The 23,986-nt window shown below is 49.3% G+C and overlaps 1 protein-coding gene across 2 annotated transcripts in view; it reads left to right on the top strand.

Annotated features, from left to right (window-relative positions):
- Window positions 1–22,334, top strand: part of LOC122390781 — a 46,760-nt gene extending 24,426 nt beyond the window's left edge. The window contains exon 3 of one of the 2 annotated variants that reach the window (XM_043384062.1): window positions 20,072–22,334. In XM_043384062.1, the coding sequence (XP_043239997.1) occupies window positions 20,072–22,185 (2,114 nt within the window). In that variant the 3' untranslated portion in view covers window positions 22,186–22,334. The remainder of the gene's footprint in view (window positions 1–20,071) is intronic. The other variant, XM_043384055.1, reaches the window with a different exon arrangement.
- The last annotated feature ends 1,652 nt before the right edge of the window (window positions 22,335–23,986 follow it).

Genomic DNA, 23,986 nt, shown 5'->3' with positions numbered 1-23,986 from the left:
TGAAGTGGAAAACCCAACATTTTGTTCGTGTGAACCAGCAGTGCGCTGAATCAACTAGTGATTCTATGTATTTACATTTCATCAGTCTAACAGAACTGACGTGTGTCCGCTCCTACACCTACAGAGCGATAGGCGAGCACACTTGATTATTGTTTGGCATCGATTTGGCGTGGAAAAGCTCCGACTGATGGATGGGCGTGTGAATTCAGATTGCTTTGAAAAACCATCCCTCGTCTTGTACAAAATTATGTTGTGTATGGGCTGGTCTGGCAAGAATAATGAAGGATGTTTCTTTACAAACTGAATGTTTCCTTCGGTTGTATTAGATTGAAAATGAACACAACAGCTGATCGAGCCGAACATGCTAGATGTCACGGCATATGCATGATCCAGGAGACTATCTGTGCTAGCGAACAGTCAAATCGTCAGGCGTTTGGCGGTACTGAGACACAGTCTACAAGTAACTGTCAGGCGCTTGGCGGTATTGCGTCACAGTCTACATAGCCGTCAGGTACTCGGAGGCATCGCGGCACAGTCTACTCGTCAGGCGACAGCTGCATTGCGGCACAGTCTGCTCGCCAGGCGTTCAGCTGCATTGCGGTACAGTCTAGCCGTCAGGCGTTCAGCTGCATTGCGGCACAGTCTGCTCGCCCAGGCGTTCAGCTGCATTGCGGCACAGTCTGCTCGCCAGGCGTTCAGTTGCATTGCGGCACAGTCTGGTTGTCAGGCGTTCAGTTGTATTGCGGTACAGTCTAGCCGTCAGGCGTTCAGCTGCATTGCGGCACAGTCTGCTCGTGAGGCGTCCGGCTGCATTGCGGCAGTCTGCCCGTGAGGCGTTCGGCTGCAGTGCGGTACAGTCTAGCTGCTAGGCGTTAAGCTGTACTGCGGCACAGTCTAGTCGGCAGGCGTTCGGCTGTATTGCGGCACAGTTTAGTCGTCAGGCGCTTGGCAGTGCTGCGGCACTGTCCAGTCGCCAGGCGCTTGGCAGCATTGCGGCACATTATATAGTCGCCGGCCAGTGCACTGGCTCGAACCACTTGAGTCGCTCGTGCATATACATAGTACATGCTTTGAAGCCCAAAGAAGTGTCAGGATATCTATTGATAAAAGTGATAATGGCCAGGTAATAATTTTTTATGCATTGTCATATCCTTAATGCTATAAGGTATTCACAGGGGCATGGTCAGTGCTCCCTTTCTGTGACACTGGTTGGCAACGCAGGCAGGTTTTGATGGTCCAGATGCCCTCATGCGGAGCTAAAATCTAAATGGCGTCTCTCCTGTGCTCTCAAAGGTGATTCGATAGAGCTGTCGCGGTCAGTAGCATGCCAAGAGCGGGTGCCCACTCAGCCTCTGCTGTGCCCCCAACTTTCCGCTGATAAATTGCGGTCGCCCCTGGGGTAGTTTTCGGAAAGCGGCGTCATCAGCGGCTGAATGGCGATTTCGTCTGGCGGTCGGCTGCGGCCCGCCCGCTCACCCGCCGCGGTTCGGCAGCCCGCTGCCGGCCTAACGGACGGGCCCAATGGATGTGCGGAATGGATCCAGCCGACTGGCGTGACTGGAAACAGCTGGGCAATTCCAGCGACCAGCAGCCCAAGGCCGATCCACTCGGAAAACTTCGGACGTCTCAAGTACCCGGCCAGAGACGAGGAAGGCTGCCTGATTTGGAATGAGTGTGACAAAAAAATAACTATGTTTATGAGCCGCAATATGTAGGGGAGAGTGGGGCAAAGCGGCCACCCGGGGCAAAGCGGCCACCCATCGTTTTAGCCCTTCATAGCTGGCGTCAGTTCCAATTTATGGTTTCCAATTATACTTCTCTTCGCGGTCGTTCGAATGAGCCAGACCGGGGTTTTAGGCCCATCACCATTGTTCTGTGAAACACGGAAAAGCATTTCTTGCCAGGTTACCAACTATGTTTACAATTTTTTTAATGTTATGTTTTTCCATAACCGTTTGGAATTTTTATAAGCGTTCTTGTCCATGCATTGCATGGTTATCGTACATGTATTCTACCAATTTTAATGTTTTTGACCCCACTAATAGCTAAGCTGGAATATTTTTGTATCGGACGGTATGCGCGGGGCAAAGTGGCCGGGGCAAAGTGGCCACCCCCCAATTGGTCATAAGTTGTTTCCATCTGGATAAAAACATTATTTATATTCAAATGTGTCGTCATGCATTCAGCTTGGCCACTTTTCAGTTGCATGAGTTACCAAATGATGCAATTAAATGTTTTTTTTTTCAAAAAAATCCTTTCTTTGTTTACCTACAGGTGGAAGATGATAAAGTAAACATCCATCCTCGCTTAACCTTGTCACCATCAAATACCCTAGTCGTACACGAGGCAACTATTTTGTTTCTCATATCGGGACTTGAGAAGACGCCGGTGGCCGCTTTGCCCCAGAGTATGGGGCAAAGTGGCCAATATGCATAGGTTTAAAGTTTTGTCAATATCTTTCATATGTGAACGCCTTTGGAAATAAAACGCAGTTGAAATAAAAGGCAACTTAATAGGGATCACATTGGTATAGGGTAACTGTGTGGAAAACGCACCCCTGGGTTAAACGCCTCCCCTAAAAAAATCGTATTTCTTATCGACGGATAGGTGTTTTATCCTGTCTTTCAGAACAGTCAGCTGCTTGTTTACGTAGGTCTCATATTTCCGGTTCTGCGTCTTGAGGAGCAGCGTGGGTAGGTGCTGATGTTGGTTTTGGGTGTTGTTTTTGCTGTTTTTACAGAAGATTCCTAATATTTTGATGCCCTCTTTAACACGCGCAGTGGAAGGGGGGGCGGATTTCGCCCACCCCTCCTGTTTTTCGCCAATAACTCGCGCTGCAAACATAATGTTAATGTGAAATTTCGGCTACCTGTCTAGAATTGAATTGCGGATCTTTTCGTGCAAGAAATAAGAAAATCGGTTCACAACTTTTCTAGTAATAGCGGTGTAAAGTCAAACATCCTGCCGCCGCGGCGGCGCGGCGGCGCTGTGGCCGGCTCACGGTTCGTCGGAAGGTCATCTCAGGCTCAAAAGAAACGATATATACCATTCGAAAGCTGACGGTGAGCTGAATCCAAAAATGTAACTTTTATCAAAATCGATCGATGGCCTTTTTTGAAAATTGCGTTTTTTTAAAAACTTAATAATTTTTTATTCAACGGGCTGTCCCGGACATTCTTGAAAACATAAACATGCATTTTTGAGTTCCAGTGAAAGCTGAACGCCAAAAGAACAATATTTAGCGAAGCAATATTTCCTAACATTAATATGCGTCTCCCACAGCCGAAAATAAGGCGCAACCACACAGCTCAGTGTCACGATGGACCAAAGTCAGCCACACAGAAGCGTGAAATGACCCTTATCGACTCGCAGACCCGGCGCTCTCGGCCCGCCTGACCGGCCACGGAAAGAACATTCGGCTCTCGTTCTACTAAACAAATGTCATATTTGTCAGTTTAACTGTCCACATCGCTATTAAAGTTATTCAGGATACCTGTGAAGAAAATTCATTGTTCTGTCATCTTCACATCATGCATTAATTTGCATTTGTTCATGTCTACTTTGCTCAATTGAGCTTGGTATCATGCCCATATAAGGAAAATTGGCCGCGCTGAAATGTCAGAGGTTGCACCGGCCTCAGCTCGGGTGGAGTGGGGGTAGCGCCCGGCGGGGCAGGGTAACCTTTGACCGGTCGCACGGCCGAACAGCTGTCACCAGTACAGCCTTTGACAGTGAAACCCCGCTCACTTCCCCTGCGCGGGCACTGATCGCAGCTGGATGGAACAAAACATGTATCAGAAAAATGTAAATTAAAGCATGTTGTAAATCAAGCAGAACAATGAATTTTCTTCACAGGTATCCTGAATAACTTTAATAGCGATGTGGACAGTTAAACTGACAAATATGACATTTGTTTAGTAGAACGAGAGCCGAACGTTCTTTCCGTGGCCGGTCAGGCGGGCCGAGAGCGCCGGGTCTGCGAGTCGATAAGGGTCATTTCACGCTTCTGTGTGGCTGACTTTGGTCCATCGTGACACTGAGCTGTGTGATTGCGCCTTATTTTCGGCTGTGGGAGACGCATATTAATGTTTGGAAATATTGCTTCGCTAAATATTGTTCTTTTGGCATTCAGCTTTCACTGGAACTCAAAAATACATGTTTATGTTTTCAAGAATGTCCGGGACAGCCCGTTGAATAAAAAAATATTAAGTTTTTACAAAAACGCAATTTTCAAAAAAGGCCATCGATCGATTTTGATAAAAATTACATTTTTGGATTCAGCTCACCGTCAGCTTTCAAATGGAATATATCGTTTCTTTTGAGCCTGAGATGACCTTCCGACGAACCGTGGGCTCTAGCCGTTACGCGCCGCCTGAATTGTAGACTGTGCCGGGGCGGGACGGTTACGTCTTTACATCGCGCTCCTTACCGCTGATTATATTAGATTCACGTCAAATTCGGTGAGAAGACTGAGAAATGTACAGGCAATCATATGGTCAAATAATTTTGAAAATCGGCCGGTAACAACTTGAGTTATAAGTGTGTAAACACAACATTGTGATTGCCGCGTTTCCCGCGTCGGCCGATCCCGCTTCAGCCGGCGACATCTTACCCTTAGCAGGCTTCTAACTGCCGTATTTATTGTTTGATTATCTAGAAATTCACCATACATACTCACAAATGTTTGTTCTTTTGTATAGTGAAAGAAAAAAGAAAACCGGCCGGTAACTTTTTGAGTTATCGGCGTGTAAACGCAAAAAAGTCGCTCATATGGCAGATTTGACCACATTTGACCTCATTTGACCTTGAAGATATTGACCTAGGGTCATGAAATTCACACACAACAGAGTTCCCCATGGCCTTCACCTACCCTCCAAATTTTGTCTTTCTAGCTCCAGTGGGAGCTGAGATCTTAGGGGGGGGCGACATCCGCCCCCCCCCCCCCCTTCCACTGGGCGTAGTACTCGCAACCCTTCCACTGCGCGTGTTAAATCACAAAACTTGTTATTGTGCACATCACTCAAAACTGCGTTTTATTGTCATTCTGTTGAATTTATTATGCTGCGGCGTTAGTGGCGCGTTTTTTGTCAATATTTTGTTGACCAGAAATGGAGTGGATGGGGAAAGACGCCTACTCGATGCATGGGGCAAGACGCCCCCAGTTTTCTGAAAGGGGGGCGTTTTGCACGGTGGTGAGAGTGCAGGGTAGCGCCCTGTAGGTCGGGGCCGAAAAGGCCTCTTCCTGTCCTTTTTTGCTGATATATCCTAAACGACTGCAGATATCGTCACCAAACTTTCAGGACTCCTCCGGGCAACCATTTTACACATTGCAACAAAATTTTATTCCAAAGGCTATGATAGGTTGACCACAAATGACGTCAGAATGACGTCAAGTTCTGCCATGTTCATCATGTTCTGTTGATGGATGGGGTGGGGGCGCTTTGCACATGGGTGTGGCCGTATTACCCAGGGTATGGGGCAAAACGCCCTTTTGTAAGGGTATGCGAAAACCTTTTTGGGGGGTTAAATACCACACGCAGGCGTCTTTTCTTGGTCTCAAAGCGTAGTAAAAAGAATGAGCTACATGATGGTGCCCAAAGGTTTGAGTAATCTGTGTTGGGTTGAGTGTCAGAAGGTTTCGCGCTTAAGGGGGGCGTTTTTGACCTATTCACCCTAAAAAGAATCTTTCCAAGTTTAAAAATCAAGCGTTGGCATCGTGAGAAGCGTTAGGGTGGCCGCTTTGCCCCACTCTCCCCTATTTCCACAGTTGTCACATAGTGTCGCTAGATTACGCGAGCACTCTACAAACGGACTAAGCCTCAGGTGTTTTTAGTCTTAGGTGTTTTATTTTCAAAGTCAAGCGGAGTTGAAAACATCCAAGACTCTTCTTCATCTTTATGTTTTGATAGCCATTAGCTCCGTTACCTTCAAATTCATGTTGTTTACCTTACCAGTAACCAGGTGATGTTAAACTAAATTGATGCATCGCCTTCTCTCTGAAGCCGATATCAGGCTCACATGCCTCTGGGCCGAAATAGCACCATATTATTTCGTTTTATAGTTAGCATTACCATCACAATTGGATATTGGTGGACGCAGAGATGTGGTGGGCAGGATGCACTCAATAGTCAATAATCAACAAAAATTAGCGAAGTACTGATAGCTATATAATTTATATCAGAGCATCCTGACCAAAAGAATTCATTTGACTTTTTTAACCCGCGCCCTGCTAGGGGGTGTTTAAACGGTAAACACCCCCTTCTCCCCCTGTGGATTTTCGCGATTATTTCAAAAACGGCTTCGCGGAGCGCCATCGTTTTTTTGCACACCTTATCATGCATCAATTCTACACATGTTGCAAAAATTTCAGACCAAGATCATTGAAGGTCAGGTCACCAAGTCACTTCAAGTGACCTCACTACATAAAAAGTTGCAATGTCTGCCATAGCTACACCGTGTGACCGATCGCTTCGAAACTTTCAGCAATGGATAAGAGCAACAGTACATATGTGCAAGATGCTTATCTCTGAATTTTGATATCAGTGACCTAAGGTCAGGTCAGTTTTGCGACCTCCCAATTAGGTATAAGCCAATGGGAGAAAATTGAAAAGCGTCGCTGACCACCCAAACGCACGCGTGCGCTAACTACCCATCTCGTGCGTTAAAACCATTTATGCACGGGAAACCGTGTATTAATATATATCAACTGCACAGCCAGGTCGGAAAAATACCGGAATGTGTGGCATCCACGGACGTATAAATAAACTGAACCCGCAACCACCTCCATTCAGGTGAAGCCGACAAGGCGCCATCTTACGTTGCCAAAAAGCCGTGCTCTGGAAGGTCATCGAGCCAATACTATTAGATTTGCGTCTAAACGGATGATCGGATCGAGATGCTGGTGGTACCGTTCGACGGGTAATGCCTTGAGGCAGGTGATGATGCATGTCACAGGTCACCCGGTGTCACGTGGCGCGTGCCACGTGCCGACAAACTTCCAAAGGGCAAAAATCTTTAAGCGACGCTCAAAATAAAACGAAGGACAGCACCGGTGCCAAACTCACAGGTTACATGTCCCAGTGTTTGACCACTAACATATGGTATGCTCGGCATCATGGGGTGCGAAATGCACGCGCTAGTGGCGAAAAACATGTTTTGAGGAGGCATCCTCCGATTCCGGAAAACCTTGACCTAGGCACACCAAATTTGGCACACTGACACTACTGGACACGCGCTTTACTGTGCTGTACAAATAGGCGTGCTGGGGTACACGGTGCACGTGCTGTGCACGTGCAAACCTTTTGATGTTGCACTCTGTGTCACATATGCGGGTAGGGCGGGTAGCGCTGGCAAGCTCAAAGTGCCAAATTTACACAGGCCACCCAGAATGCATTCCAGAATAGTTATTGAGCAAATCTATCTCCTGGTGGACCCCAAAGGTGCGCTCTGCACGTGCAAAAAATTATCCGCGCCGGGCGGTGGGGATGCTTGGACACCCCATGTGGATTTATGTAAATACCTCGGAAACGGCGTTGTGGAGCGCCGCCGTTTTTTTTTTGGCACACCTTTCCATACATCTTTTTTACAAATACTGCATAACTTTCAGACTTAGGTCGCTCAAGGTTAGGTCACCAGGTAACGTCCAAGTGGCCTTACCTTAGGAAAAATTTTAATGCCCGTCATAGCTACACAGACTAAACAATCGGTTTAAAACGTGCAGCGATTGATAACATCAACAGTATATACGTAGAGTACCACTACCTAGTACCTACCTCTACCTCGAAATTTCAATATCACTGACCTAGGGTTCTGTTGATTTTGCGACCTCGGACCACCAGCACGCACGGCAAATCATTTATGTTGTCAAATTCGGGCTCCTAAACTTTTTGCTACCCAGCAACGCAAATTTACGCTTCAATCGCCGGCCAGCGCAGCATAGGCATCTTTGTTATCCACGTTGTTTGCGCCTGCAGTGATACTGTACCGCAATAACCATTATCTTCATCTTTCACCCATAGATGGCAGTAGCAAAGCGCCTGCATCTATGCTGTGCCGCAGTGCTCTTACAATACGAGCTGAGCATTGAGCAAGCGCGGTGTAATACGATTATGTGGTGGCCTGGACCGGTGACCGCGGCCGAGAAATGGTTCGAACTTGACTGAGTAGCGGTAAATCAGTATCTGATATCTTACGAGACCGTGTTGGTTGGGTCAGAATCGTGATTCGGCGTAAGTCAGCCCACATTATCCGCGCGTTTCAAGTCTTTTGTGGTTGTACGTTCGAACATGCGGAATGTTGTTGGTCCCATGCAATATGGTAGGAGTCAAGGTCACGTGAAGGGTAGGTCAAGGTCACTGACCTTTGATGACCTCGGCTCACTTTTTCGAGTTTACATGTTTCTAGGGCAGTGCTTGGAGCTGATTTCGAATTTAGTATTCATTTGAACATTTAAGAAGTATGTAGTTTTAGGAACATGTTACGACGCCATCTGTGGTAGTTGACACCCACTATGGATAAGCCGTAGGACGCCTACTGGTTGACCTGACCTGACCCGACCTGGCCTAAATCCATGAAAACATCAGCTGTGAAAAAAATAACAACCTCAATTTACGAAGTTGAACTAAACATATAAAAAGTGTATTCAGCGCTCTTAGATGTCTCTACCAAAGGTTACTGTCAAAAAGTTATGGGGTCCATCATGATCTGAAATAACCCTAGGACATAAAGAAAGGTCCCAGGTGCAATTTCCCGATTAAGTTCGTCACGTTGCCCTGCCACCCGTGTCCCGTTATTAGAGTGCATTGTTTAGTATGTTTAAATGAGTTTCGTGTTACAGAAACGCAGTTCATTTGTCTCACTCTCCCATTAACTTACCTGTAGTAGAAAAATCTCGAAATCAACAGAACTCTAAGTCAGTGATATTGAAATTCCGAGGTAGGTACTCTACGTTTATACTGTTGCTCTTATCAATCGCTGCACGTTTTAAACCGATTGTTCAGTCTGTGTAGCTATGATGATGCCCGGATGGGCACTATAACTTTCCCTAAGGTAAGGTCACTTGGACGTAACCTGATGACCTAACCTTCAGTGACCTTAGTCTGAAAGTAACGCAGCATGTGTGAAAAAGATGTATGAAAAGGTGTGCCAAAAACGCTACACAACGCCGTTTTCGAGATATTTACATAAATCCACATGGGGTGTCCAAGCATCCCCACCACCCGGCGCGGACAATTTTTTGCACGTGCAGAGCGCACTTTTGGGGTCCACCAGGAGATGGATATGCTCAATAACTATGCTGGAATGCATTCTTGGTGGCCTGTGTCCCTGTGTAAATTTGGCACTTTGAGCTTGCCAGCGCTACCCGCCCGCCCGCATATGTGACACAGAGTGCAACATCAAAAGGTTTGCACGTGCACAGCACGTGCACCGTGTACCCCAGCACGCCTATTTGTACAGTACCTTAAAGCGCGTGTCCAGTAGTGTCAGTGTGCCAAATTTGGTGTGCCTAGGTCAAGGTTTTCCGGAATCGGAGGGTGCCTCCTCAAAACATGTTTTTCGCTCCTAGCGCGTGCATTCCGCACCCCCTGATGCCGACCATACCATATGTTAGTGGTCGAACACTGGGACATGTGACCTGTGAGTTTGGCACCTGTGCCGCCCTTTGTTTGATTTGGAGCGTCGCTTAAAGATTTTTGCCCTTTGGAAGTTTGTCGGCACGTGGCACGCGCCACGTGACACTGGATGATCTGGGACATGCACCATCACCTGTCTCAAGGCATTATGCGTCGAACGGTACCACCAGCATCTTGATCCGATCATCCGTTTAGACGTAATTCCAATCGTATTGGCTCGATGACCTTTCACAGCACGGTTTTTTGGCAACGTAAAATGGCGCCTTGTCGGCTTCACTATCTTCCATAGGAGGTCCATTGGGATTGTCAGTCCAGTTTATTTATACGTCCGTGGTGGCATCTTACATCGGTTAGAATTAAGCACGATTTTAGGGTCTAATACCAGTAAAACGCCTTTTATGGGCGAAGAACGAGCGAGCGAGATAGTGAGCCCTGCACGTGCGCAAGGGCGAGAGGGTACTTCCAACGGGCTTGTGCAAAGCACCCTTCTAACCGGTCGCTAGCGGTGTGCCAAATTTGAACGCAATCGGCCCAGCCGTTCCTGAGATCTGGAAGCGGCATTCTGCACGTGCGCACGTGCAAGCGGGGTCCAAACTGACTTTTGCACGGCACCCTACTAACTGGTCCCCAACCGTGTACCAAATTTGAGCGCAATCGGCCCAGCCGTTCTCGAGATCTGGGAGCGCCCCCTGCACGTGCGCACGTGCTGTAGCACCCCAACCTTAAACCCGCGCCCCGTAGGGCTACCGGCGGACCCTACCACCCGTAGGGGGGGGGGCCATTTCGGCCCCCCCCCCTAAGATCTCGGAAAGTTACCGGCCGATTTTCAAAATTCAAACGGCGTTAGATAGCCCCACCCGGGAACTACCTTGTGACCAAATTTCATTGACCTAGGTCAAACCGATGACGTGACAGGTCAGGTCAAAGGTCAGATTTTCACCGTTCACAGGCATTTCAAGAAATGTGTTGTGAAATCGAGTAAATTGGTAATTTATTGAAAACCATCGAAGGTACATTGTTCGTCAAACACATACTTTGCTATCTGAGGTCACTGATACCAGGTCAGGTCACAGCGAGGTCAGGTCACCGGGGTCACAATATGAAAGTGTCGTGTGATACATGTTTTATGGTCCATTTTACATGACAAATGCGATTAGGTGGGTTAGGCAGCCTTTGGGGCCAGGCTAGGTCACGTTTTGGTGAAGGTCAGGTCAAGGTCAGGTCAAATTAGGTCAAATTTCAAAGTTGATATTTTTGCATAAAATGGGTATCGATTCGATGCAGCTCGTCACGGGGAGTCTAATGGTGGTCTTTGTTTTGCTCTACGAGGTCTAGAATTGCCAAAAATGGAGTTTGAAAATTTGACGTCATCATTTTTGAAGTTTTTTCGCTATACCTTGGCCAAAAAACGAGGTATCGATCTGAAATTTGGTATGTAGATAGAAGACGGGAGGTACTATCACATATATACCGGTTTTCATGAAACTCAAAAAACTTTTTGGATTTTTCGGCTAATATATCCAAAAAAATGCTTTTTTCATTTTTTGGGGTCAAAACTCAAAAATTTCAAAAATCCGAGATAGCAGTTTTGTAGCCCTGTCAATTCTACACCTTTTATGTCTTGATCATTTTTCTGTATCGTCAAAGCTGTAGGCCTGACAGGTCTTCTCGCGAAGTTCTTTTTTCGGTCGAAAATGACAGAACATGACGTCATTCTGACGTCATTTGTGGCCAACCTATCATAGCCTCTGGAAAATTTTTGGTCACAATGTGTAAAATTAATGCCCAGAGGGGTCCTGAAAGTTTGGTGGCGATATCTTAAGCCGTTTAGGAGATATCGACCGAAAAGGACAGGGGGGGCCGTTTCGGCCCCCCCCCCCCCCCACGGGGCGCGGGTTAACACATGCAGATAAATTATCTGATGGAGACCTAACTGTGTACCCAGTTTCAATTCAATCGGCCCAACCGTTGTGCCGTTATTGAGGTTGCAATTTTGACGTTCGTATAATTGCATGCAGATTGATATCAATCTCGTACATGCAGATTCCGGACATTTTCAAATCGGCTCAAAATGGGCATATAGACCAAACAGGATACGCTGATCACGAATCCGAAGTCCGTTCCGCGGCACATATGAAACTTTTCCCGGAATTTCCGAATTCCGAATCTGCATGCGGATTCCGGACAATTTCAAATCGGCTCAAAATGGGCATATAGACCAAACAGGATACGCTGATCACGAATCCGAAGTCTGTTCCGCGGCACATATGAAACTTTTCCCGGAATTTCCGAATTCCGAATCTGCATGCGGATTCCGGACAATTTCAAATCGGCTCAAAATGGGCATATAGACCAAACAGGATACGCTGATCACGAATCCGAAGTCCGTTCCGCGGCACATATGAAACTTTTCCCGGAATTTCCGAATTCCGAATCTGCATGCGGATTCCGAACAATTTCAAATCGGCTCAAAATGGGCATATAGACCAAACAGGATACGCTGATCACGAATCCGAAGTCCGTTCCGCGGCACATATGAAACTTTTCCCGGAATTTCCGAATTCCGAATATGCATGCGGATTCCGGACAATTTCAAATCGGCTCAAAATGGACATATAGACCAAACAGGATACGCTGATCACGAATCCGAAGTCCGTTCCGCGGCACATATGAAACTTTTCCCGGAATTTCCGAATTCCGAATCTGCATGCGGATTCCGGACAATTTCAAATCGGCTCAAAATGGGCATATAGACCAAACAGGATACGCTGATCACGAATCCGAAGTCCGTTCCGCGGCACATATGAAACTTTTCCCGGAATTTCCGAATTCCGAATCTGGTCTATATGCCCATTTTGAGCCGATTTGAAATTGTCCGGAATCCGCATGCAGATTCGGAATTCGGAAATTCCGGGAAAAGTTTCATATGTGCCGCGGAACGGACTTCGGATTCGTGATCAGCGTATCCTGTTTGGTCTATATGCCCATTTTGAGCCGATTTGAAATTGTCCGGAATCCGCATGCAGATTCGGAATTCGGAAATTCCGGGAAAAGTTTCATATGTGCCGCGGAACGGACTTCGGATTCGTGATCAGCGTATCCTGTTTGGTCTATATGCCCATTTTGAGCCGATTTGAAATTGTCCGGAATCCGCATGCAGATTCGGAATTCGGAAATTCCGGGAAAAGTTTCATATGTGCCGCGGAACAGACTTCGGATTCGTGATCAGCGCATCCTGTTTGGTCTATATGCCCATTTTGAGCCGATTTGAAATTGTCCGGAATCCGCATGCAGATTCGGAATTCGGAAATTCCGGGAAAAGTTTCATATGTGCCGCGGAACGGACTTCGGATTCGTGATCAGCGTATCCTGTTTGGTCTACATGCCTATTTTGAGCCGATTTGAAATTGTCCGGAATCCGCATGCAGATTCGGAATTCGGAAATTCCGGGAAAAGTTTCATATGTGCCGCGGAACAGACTTCGGATTCGTGATCAGCGTATCCTGTTTGGTCTATATGCCCATTTTGAGCCGATTTGAAATTGTCCGGAATCCGCATGCAGATTCGGAATTCGGAAATTCCGGGAAAAGTTTCATATGTGCCGCGGAACGGACTTCGGATTCGTGATCAGCGTATCCTGTTTGGTCTATATGCCCATTTTGAGCCGATTTGAAAATGTCCGGAATCCGCATGCAGATTCGGAATTCGGAAATTCCGGGAAAAGTTTCATATGTGCCGCGGAACGGACTTCGGATTCGTGATCAGCGTATCCTGTTTGGTCTATATGCCCATTTTGAGCCGATTTGAAATTGTCCGGAATCCGCATGCAGATTCGGAATTCAGAAATTCCGGGAAAAGTTTCATATGTGCCGCGGAACGGGCTTCGGATTCGTGATCAGCGTATCCTGTTTGGTCTATATGCCCATTTTGAGCCGATTTGAAATTGTCCGGAATCCGCATGCAGATTCGAAATTCGGAAATTCCGGGAAAAGTTTCATATGTGCCGCGGAACGGACTTCGGATTCGTGATCAGCGTATCCTGTTTGGTCTATATGCCCATTGCCCATTTTGAGCCGATTTGAAATTGTCCGGAATCCGCATGCAGATTCGGAATTCGGAAATTCCGGGAAAAGTTTCATATGTGCCGCGGAACGGACTTCGGATTCGTGATCAGCGTATCCTGTTTGGTCTATATGCCCATTTTGAGCCGATTTGAAATTGTCCGGAATCCGCATGCAGATTCGGAATTCGGAAATTCCGGGAAAAGTTTCATATGTGCCGCGGAACGGACTTCGGATTCGTGATCAGCGTATCCTGTTTGGTCTATATGCCCATTTTGAGCCGATTTGAAATTGTCCGGAATCTGCATGTACGAGATTGATATCAATCTGCATGCAATTATACGAACGTGCAATTTTGGGGTTCTTAAAAAATGTCCAACTTTACCACGCGCCACGTGCGGTGGTTGGCAAGAACGCATGGTGGCCATCACACCACAGAACTTTTACGTCCAAGTGACATTCAGTAAAGAAGACCGCTTGTCAATCGGATGTCCCGTTCCTAAGATATTAGCTTTTGAAGAGCGTCTCCACGGCCGGCCGGCCGGCCGGCCGCTCATACTCAGGATTTTCCCTTAATTCAGTATGAACTCGCTCGCTCGCTGCGCTCGCTCGCTCGTAATAAGCGTGCAGAACATAGGTGTGTAATACGTTAACCCGCGTCCGCCTGGCACTATTTTACCATTACAACAGCCGTTTGATTTTGTCTGCAGAGTGCCACTCGGAGCCCCACACCTGTCAGTGAAACAGAGCATGTGGCCTCTTCACCACTGACAGTGTGCTCAATATCAGGCTTCGGGATTCCGACAGCCCGAATGGGCCCGGAACAACAGCAATGAATCTCGTTTGTGTCGACCATCGGTCGTCTGACAGTGCAGATTTAGACATAAATCCATCAGCGCGGCGGCCGGCGCCGCTGGCGGGCACCTTTGGCAGCCGGCGGTGGTCGCGCCCTGGGCCGCCGACCGGCGAATTACAAACACATCACTCGAGGGCCGGTCGGGCTCTCTGCGGCGACCTTTAAATTGGACAACCGGGGGCGGCCGGCCCGTCAGCGCGCCCGGCGGCCCCCAGCTGTCCGGGCCGTCCATAGAGCCAGCCGGCGATATTGGACACCATGTGACAGACTGCCCGCAGTCCGCAGCCCCGAACATGAATAGACACCGGTCTGCACTGGCATGGCCGACTTTCTGACTTTCTGCTCTTGGTTTTGCTAATAACCCGAACATCAGCTCAGCGTGACATGAGCGGTGATCTCTTCATTCTTCAGCTACCGTAGCTTCAAAATTGACCTTTTCCCTTATCAACTAAGCATACGTATGGGCAGACTAAATTGTGGACAAGTCGGCCTCCGCTGAGCGTGTGTTAGGGCGGACGAGAGTGGGGGTGGCCCAGCAACTCCGCTCGTCTCGGGCCGGGGCCGAATCGGCCGCAGCCCGGTAAACGTTTACACAAGTTCACCGGCCCGGCACGCGAGACTTCTCACACACAGTGATGACATTGTGAGTGGATGGGCGCAGAGCGCGCTGAGAACTGATGAGAGAGAGAGAGAGAGAGAGAGAGAGAGAGAGAGAGAGGGGAGAGAGAGAGAGAGGAGGAGGAGGAGGAGGAGGAGGAGGAGGAGGAGGAGGAGGAGGGGTGAAGGAGGAGGAGGAGAAGAAGTAGGAGGGGTGGAGGAGGGAGGGAGGGAGGGAGGGAAAGAGAGGGAAAGAGAGGGAGAGAGCGTGCTCGAGAGAGATAGATGGAGAGAGAGAGAGGGAGGGAGAGGAAACATACATACTAACACACATACATACCTACAGACATCCAAAAATCCCAAGACAAATTGACTTGCCAACGAAGAGATATCTGCAAAGATTTCTTGGGTTTTGAAATATGTAGTCCAGTAAAGCACTCTATAATAGGGTGGAGGAATCAAGTAACTTTATAAAGTTTTGACGCCAATAGGGTGAAAATAATAAGATTTTATTACATATGCAACGATCTCCAATTATGATTATATTCCAGCCTGAGCCCTGAGGATAGGTGGCCATCTGGCTGCTTGTATTCGTAAATAAATCGTGTTACATACTTGTTCATTCCGTGAAAATAATGGTTGCATGCGTTGGCGTGAATTTCCAATAATGGAATGCTGATGCCATCATCAATGAACTGAAGGGCCACTCGTCACCGAGCACGATGGCAGAAAGGAGATTAGATGATGATTAGTCAATTTATCTCCAAATATTTTACGTTCACTGTTTCCAGGTTGTGGGGAGGCGAACAGGAAATAGAAAACCGATAAAAAAGCTAATCTTATCTCAAAATGTCACTTATAGCGAAATCATAATCATAAAATAGGAGCATAGCTTGAGGTTGACCAAATATCAGATATACTCGTACTCTCCTTGTCTGACTGGTATTCCGTATTGGTGTTTTGGCGCCCTGCGTTTGCCTCAGTCGGAGGGACGATCGGTCGCGGCGTCCCCGGCCGCGCCACCCTCCCTGCACTGCGCCGGTCCTATATAACAGCCAATGTTACACGCTGTGAAACAGAGTGTCTGTAGTGTTTCCCGTGCCGGATTTACGGCGTTTCGGCTGCGGTCCGACCGCTCCGGTGGAGAGAGATCGATGCTCGCGCCTCCGCCCTGAACACAAACATAATTGCTTTAATGGATCGTCTCGCGGCTCGATTCTGCGGCTTTTGTTGGCGGCGGCGGCCGCGGTGCGAGCGGAGGCTGGAGGCCCCGGGTGCGAGCGACGCGCCGTCACCTGCCGCCGGAGACGCGAGGAAAAATAATCCGCGTCGCGCACCGGCTCACAGGTGTGCTCCTATTTATACCGATGACGGTGCGTCCAAATAATCAGGGCGCGTCACCGAGGGTCCCGAGTTTGTCTGCCCCGGGGCCGGCTATCTCCGGGCTGTCTGACCCGGAGCCGGAGACTCCCGGGCTGTCTGACCCGGAGCCGGAGACTCCCGGGCTGCCTGACCCGGAGCCGGAGACTCCCGGGCTGCCTGACCCGGAGCCGGAGACTCCCGGGCTGCCTGACCCGGAGCCGGAGACTCCCGGGACTCGGTTTTCCCCTAGACCGGAAACTCACAGGACTGTCTTTCCCGGGACGGAGAGTTCCCGGGATTGAGTGACGTTATCGACATTTCATAACCTCCTTCTCTCGTGCTTCTCTCCACCAACACAGCGTCGCCCGAAATTTTTCAGGCAGGTGGCTTCCGCCTCCACCTCCGCTACGACGACGAAACTTCAGCAGAGCTACTGGACAAATCAGAACCCGAGCATTGATGCAGTGCAGCATTGCTTGTAAAATAGGTGCATAAAGACAGAGTACATCCGGGAACGAACGCCAGTCATTCGGCATGCTATGATTGAGGCAAAAACAACATTGCGAATGGCTTAGGTGGGCGATGACTGACAAATGTTTGTCATGTGACAGCTTTTACGAGTTAAAACAGCGTTTATTAATTGCATCATTCGTCATTACAGCTTGCTAAAGTTACTGGCCAGTTGAACTACGCATATCCTGATTGCAACTTTATATTGAGACCTTTTCTACAAGTTAAATATGAAAGGCACAATTATAAAGCGACAGAAAGATCAAAGGTTGTGAAAAGAAACGAGATCCTGCACCGCCACGATTGATCTGGATATATCAGCGTATTCCCCTGAAGCCGTTAAACCCCTTCGCATCAACTCTGCAGCCCGTTGTCTGCCGACGCGGACGGCGGCTCCCGAGCACGGACTACCGCCGCGGCTGACCCCCGGGGCGGTGTTTACCTTACTGTCGGCAGTCGTTCCCGCACCGAGCACCGCTAAGAAAGAACGCCTGTCATGTGCACCCGACGCCCCCAGCGCCCTCGCCACAGGCTTCTCGGAGTTCACCTGAACATGTGACAGGAGAGTAAGAACTGGCTCAATTTCATGTGCTTTTTGCAATCCTTCTTCTCCGTATCTGCTCTGGCACAAAGTGAGCATTTTATTCGGAGTGATATGATCGGCTCCTAAGACACGGTGGACCATTGCACGATGTGGACCTAATTAGGTGAATTGTGAGGTCATCAAAAATGTCGAAGAGGTCCTTTAGATCGACTCATTTTCGATTTTGATAGAAACGTGACGGTAACAACGCATTTACATCATAAATACGCATTTACGCATTTTTCAAACTGAACTTGCGCAAAGCGAAAATGAATTATTACATATAATAATCCTGTAAAGATAGCTAATGAACGTTGAAACTACTGAGCGCTGCTTGCTGTTGGCATGGTGGAACGATTCAATTTTCGACAGCACGCTATAGGGCCGAAAGGCTTATGACGCACTCGATGCAATTTGAATATTTATTTTTGGGGAGGCATAAGCGATAAGCTTCGCAGCGTGAAGCTTTATCCACTTAAGCTATCAGACACGATCCCTAGCGAGGGCGCCTTTAAATCAATATGGCGCAGGCGTCGGTAGGTCGTCGACGTTGAAAGCGGTCCGTAACACAAGAGCAATCTACATCACCGCCCCATAACGGACCCGATGGCAGTCACCCGCGGCAGTTCTGATAAAGAACATCGGACGGCTGTCAATTCCGACCACTGAATGAGCCCGCCGATATATTTTATTACCGGCTGTATGTTAGGAATCAACTCAGATATAAATCACAAAAATGTGTCGAAGGCTGGCTCGTCCATTCATATATTTTCCTCTTATGTGACGTAAACATAAAACGTTAACTGCCTATCACGATTCTACATAGGTGCGCGTTCCTGTTGCCGCTATTTCATTTTCTGAGTTTTTTTTTTATAAACATTTTGATTAGGTTCAGCTCGCTGGTTGCATTACCTTCATGGATATGGTTTACGACAGCTAAAGTTCGTTTTCTTTTTAGTTCAACCCTCATTGTAATCGTCTCTTTGAACACAGCACGAGAATCGCTAGCTGAATTCGTGAGAAAACTGGTTGGCGCCATTGGATAGACCAAGAGATAGGCCCTAATATACGGCCTTCGGATAGACGACTTACCACTTACTAAGGATTATAACTAAACTAAGTAGTAGTGAGTAATAAATCGAATGGCGTTTAACCATTATATTATCGGTGTTATAAATTTAGTTTGATATTTATTATTCATTTCTCCAATGCTAACCAGTTTTCTCAGTACCTAATTCATCCAGCCATTCTCGTGCTGCATTCAAAATATGTTTACAGTGAGGGTCGAGCTTTAAAAAAAAAAAAAAACTATGGTTGTAGGTATTTGAGTTCATTGAACGTTTAGGTACAAAATGACATTCCTTTGCACTTTTTCAATAAATATTTTTTGGTAATTTGATCCAGCCCCGGCACGACTTATTTTGAGTTACGTGACTGACAGATGCATTTCAAAGCCTTGTCTGAGCAGTGACCGGTGAAAGGTCGTATTATCCCTACGTTGGTTGGGCGGGAAGAGGATGTTTGGCTTCCCTCTGTGATATATCGAGAGCGGTATGGGCTGGCTTACGCGGCATCCGGGGCGGGCATTTCGCGCCCGACAGGCTGCCGGCCTCATCTCCATTCAGTCGCGGAATTCGGCGGAATGTTCGGCGGCGGCGGCGGTGTCGGCGCGTCTGGTTTTGACGGCGCGGCGCTGAGCCGGGCCGCTGCACCGCCAGTCGACTGACACTGTCCGCGAGCAGCGCCCGTCGCCGCCGCCGGAACCGGGACACACTCTCAGAGCAGGCCCTCAAACGCGTCAGCCCGCCTCACTTCAGCCGCTCCGGTCCGGCCTCTTCACAACAATGGCCGCGGATTATGGCAGACGCTGCCAGCCTGCCGCTTCGCCGAGCTGTTTGAATGCTTAGAAGTAGACTTTTCTATGCAAATCAATCAATACAGAGAGTCGAGGGAAGTGTTAGCTGCGTTAGTTTATAAAAGTATAGAAGGGCCCGTATCGAAACGAATTCCGAAAAAAGGGATGCATCCAAACTTCACTGCACACGACACAAATGTTTCCAGTCTGGCTCATCACGTGGGCGATGTCCGATGAGCGTTTTGATGTTAGTGGGAGTTGTTTACCGAACAGCCACACTCACAGGCACCCCATTGAGAGGAGCACCATAATCATCTGAAGTGTTTTGCCGGGTGAAATCAGACCATTGTGGCAGATGATCAGCTGACTGCGCAGCGTGTGGCGATTATTCCAACAATAGACCCGCATTAACCCTCTCAAGCCTGTCTGTGCTACGTGATCAGCTGCTGGACCTGACCTGATATCTCATTCACGGTCGGCTTAATTGAAAGGATGGATGCTGGGGGATCATTATTGTTGACTGAAGTAAAGTCTCTTGACGCCTCTTTTTTTTCGCAGCAAATCACCGGCTGATTACTGCCCAATTAAACGCCATTCCCCCTTGTTCACCGGCAGGTTACGGCCACATCACTCCACGCACCGACGGCGGCAAGATAATGACCATCTTCTACGCGCTGATCGGCGTTCCTCTGATGCTGCTCTGCCTCACCAACATCGGCCAGCTGATGGCCAACACCTTCCGCTTCACCTACTGGTCCTGCACGGTCATCTGGAGGCCGCGCCGGCCGCAGGCCACGCGCACCTCCGTGCGCTACTCGCAGAAACGGAGCAGCGCCACGGCTGCGGCCGCTGCGGCTGCCGCCCTAACCTCGGTGTCTCCTGGGATGGAGTTCGAGGAGGTGCGCACACAGCTGGGACCGGCAGGGGACGCCGCGAGGGCGCGGAATGCCTCCGGGGGGCGGACGGTGATTGTCAACGAGCTCGGTGTGGTGACGAGACACGTTCCTAATGATGTGGGGATGGGTGTTCGAGTGGTACAAAACGGCCCGAGTGGAACGCTGAGGACCTCTCCTGCAACCCGCGGCGGCTCGCTATTGCGGCAGCAACACACTCCTGTGGGTACTCTGATGCGACAGCAGAGCAGCCCCGCGGGCACCCTGGTGCGTCAGCCGAGCAGTCCGGGGGGTATCATCAGGAGACACCCGAGCAGTCCCGGTGGCAGGAGACAGCCGAACGGGCCGGGCGGCGGGCCGCGGGGACTGCTGGGAGAGCCCAGTCTCAGTGAGCCCGACTGCCGCGGAGTGAGCGCCGGCCCTGGGGACCTTCTGCGCACCAGCGGTCCCGCCACCCCGATCAAACTGCTCGACAAGGAGACGCGGGACATTTTGGTGGAGTGTGCCGAGTACGTGCTCACCGAGGAGCTGAGCTCGCTGCTCGAGACGTCGCCGCAGCGACGAGGGGTGTTCCGGGACCGATCGGGATCCAAGTCGGAGACAGCGGGAGGTGAGGCTGGTGCAGGCGGTATAAATGGTGTAGTCGGTGGCCCTGGCGGCGTTGGTGGTGGTGTTGGTGCTAGTGATGCAAATGTCAATGGTCCTTCTGAAGGTGGCGATGTTGAAAATGAAACTGTTGCTGTGCCTCATGTAAGTGGCGACAAATTAGTTGATACCGCTGATGACCCAGATGCTATCATTGATGTGATCGAGGCCATGGCAGGGGGTGATGCAGAGGTTCCCGTGACGCCAGTCACAAAGAACTCGACATCAGCGACGAACCACGTGACGTTCTCCACGCCTGTGGAGAGTGAAAAACGCCAGCCGCCGACCCCGCCGTGTCGGAAGAGCAGCCTGGCGTCTCGGCCGCGCTCGGGCCGCAACTCGGCGGGCTCCAGCGGCCGGAGCAGCCCACAGCGACTACCGACCTTCCCAACAGAGGTGCCCCCGCCGCCCTCAGTGAAGACGGTGACCGCCGGGAGCGTCTCGCCTTCCTCCTCGGCGGCGGAGCGGGCCCGGCGCCGGTCGGACGCCTCTCCCGCCCGCGGAGTGAACATCACGTTCGACTCCGACTCGCTGTCTCTCGGGCCGGCCACGCCGCAGCGCAAGCTGAGCAGTCCTGCCAGGAGGGCGGCGGTCAACATCGAGCACCCGCACCTGCGCAAGATCTCCCGCAGCGAGAAGCGGATGCGGCGGCTGGCGACGCGGCAGTGCTCGGAGCTGAGCGGCGCCAGCACGCTGCTCTCCACGCCGTCCAGTCTCGACTCGGGCGTGTACTCGTCCTCGCAGCGGTTCACCTTCCCGGAGCCGGCGGCCGCGCTCGAGCCGGAGCCCGACGAGCTGGTCCAGGTGGAGGTGGTGAAGACGGCCGGCGGACAGCGCGCCGCCGGCCGCGTGCCCATCCCGCTCGTCCTCGGCTTTGTGGCCATGTACATCTGCATGGGCGCCGGCATCTTCGCCTGGTGGGAGGAGTGGCGGTTCTTGGACGGCGCCTACTTCTGCTTCATCACACTATCCACCATCGGCTTCGGCGACCTGGTGCCGGGCACCAAGGTGCTGAGGGCCGAGACGCAGGAGGACCAGCTCAAACTGGTGTTCTGCTGTCTGTACCTCATCCTCGGGCTGGCCATCATCGCCATGTCCTTCAGCCTCGTACAAGAGGAGGTGATCGTCAAGTGCAAGGAGATCGGAAAGTGCACGGGCATTCTGTACGACAGTGACGCTGAGGACGAATAATGCTGGTGCCGACGGGGTCTAGGCTAGTTTATACCTGGTGGGGAGTGGTCGACTGGATTGTTTTGTGTTGTTTTGAAACATCGTGGCTTCCACTCCTCATACGAGGAATGATATTGTGCCAATAAAAAACTGAGTACCTAGGCATTGCACTCGATCAGTCTTTCATCCACATAAAGAAGGTCATGCACCATTCATCAATGTCTAAACATCTGAAACAGATGTTGATAAGCTATAAGCTGTCGGCTCTGATGGGTCTTTTTTAACAGCACTGGAACCATCTGCATGTCATAACATAAGGTACACACAGAAAAATATTGACACCGTTAGCGGTGTAATTGCGCAGTACATATCTGAGCACTTGAGGAAAGTTAATTTAGTCCCTTCCCCGCTTAAATTACTCGCGCTTCTAAATGAACACCAGGAAGAAGGTAATAGAACACTGTTAGGAGGGTTGGGTGTTTTGCTACACGTAGTAAAACACCCAACCCTCCTAACAGTGTTCTATTACCTCCTTCCTGGTGTTCATTTAGAAGCGCGAGTAATTTAAGCGGGGAAGGGACTAAATTAACTTTCCTCAAGTGCTCAGATATGTACTGTGCAATTACACCGCTAACGGTGTCAATATTTTTCTGTGTGTATATTCCTTGAATCAACGTAACACCGATGTTAAACGATTTGCTGAAGAACGACGACATGCTCTTTCCTTCTCTTCTCTCCTTCCCCCCCCCCCCCCCCCCTCTGGCCCTCTCTCTCTCTCTCTCTTCTCTCTCTCTCTCTCTCTCTCTCTCTCCCTCTTTCTCTCTCTCTCTCTCTCTCTCTCTTCTCTCTCTCTCCCTCTCTCTCTCTCTCTCTTCTCTCTCTCTCTCTCTCTCTCTCTCTCTCTCTCTCTCTCTCTCTCTCTCTCTCTCTCTCGGTGATTGCCATTGGTTTCTTACGAGTTTCAGTGGGCCCTAATGCAACAAAAACAGTCGTACCGTAGTGCAGTGTAATCGAGTCTCCTCATTATCAAGAAGTTAGCGAATTGCCTTTTACCACCACTGGCAGCCCGCACGATTAACAACCAAACAGGCAGCAACAAAAGCAGTAGCTGGTTGGTCTATTCAGGGGTTTCACAGAAGTTCTCAAATGCAAACATATTGGACCCGTTGCCTATTTATGTGTCTACAAAAGGGGATAAAGGAGAGGCGTTAAAAATCGAAGGCCACCCTGAAGAATATTTGCGATAGCGCCCGAACGCTTAGGGATAGGAAAACGAAACTTCCAGTACCTTTTCTCCCATCAATTTGACATCTTCTAGAGTAAAATTTTTGGATCTATCTCCCTTGATGACGTCAGAGGGTCGATTTTGCTAGACCCCTGCACGGCAAACTTCGGCGTCACAGACGCGAACTTCAAATAGCTGCTAAAAATAGAGTTTTAGAGATAAAGACAAATTACGAGCACGGTTGTGTAGCGTTTGATATGGAGAAAAGAACAGAAAAATAGCTTTGGTGCCCTGAGGTCAGAGGTCAGGTCAACGACCCCGAGCTTTGATTTTAGTTTTTCGCAAAAAAAAACTTAAACAAAAATGATCCTAGAGTTACGGCAGTGGTACCAACGCATTCGCCTTTTCCAGTCGCGTCGAATGATATATATTTTGCTTGGAAAGATCAAGTTCCATGTTGACCTCATGTGACCTCGAATGACCTCTGGATGACCTTGACAAATGAAAGGTCGTTTCTGATGGATTTGTAGCCACTGATTACGAATCTGGCATCTATTTTCCTCTAAGCCTTCAGTTGGAGCCTCCGGATGACAAAAT

This window comes from Amphibalanus amphitrite, unplaced genomic scaffold (assembly GCF_019059575.1).
Source record: "Amphibalanus amphitrite isolate SeventyFive unplaced genomic scaffold, NRLGWU_Aamphi_draft 000021F_arrow, whole genome shotgun sequence".
NCBI lineage: Eukaryota > Metazoa > Arthropoda > Thecostraca > Balanomorpha > Balanidae > Amphibalanus > Amphibalanus amphitrite.
The sequence above is the reverse complement of the archived record's forward strand: the minus strand, read 5'-3'. Positions and strand labels throughout refer to the sequence as shown.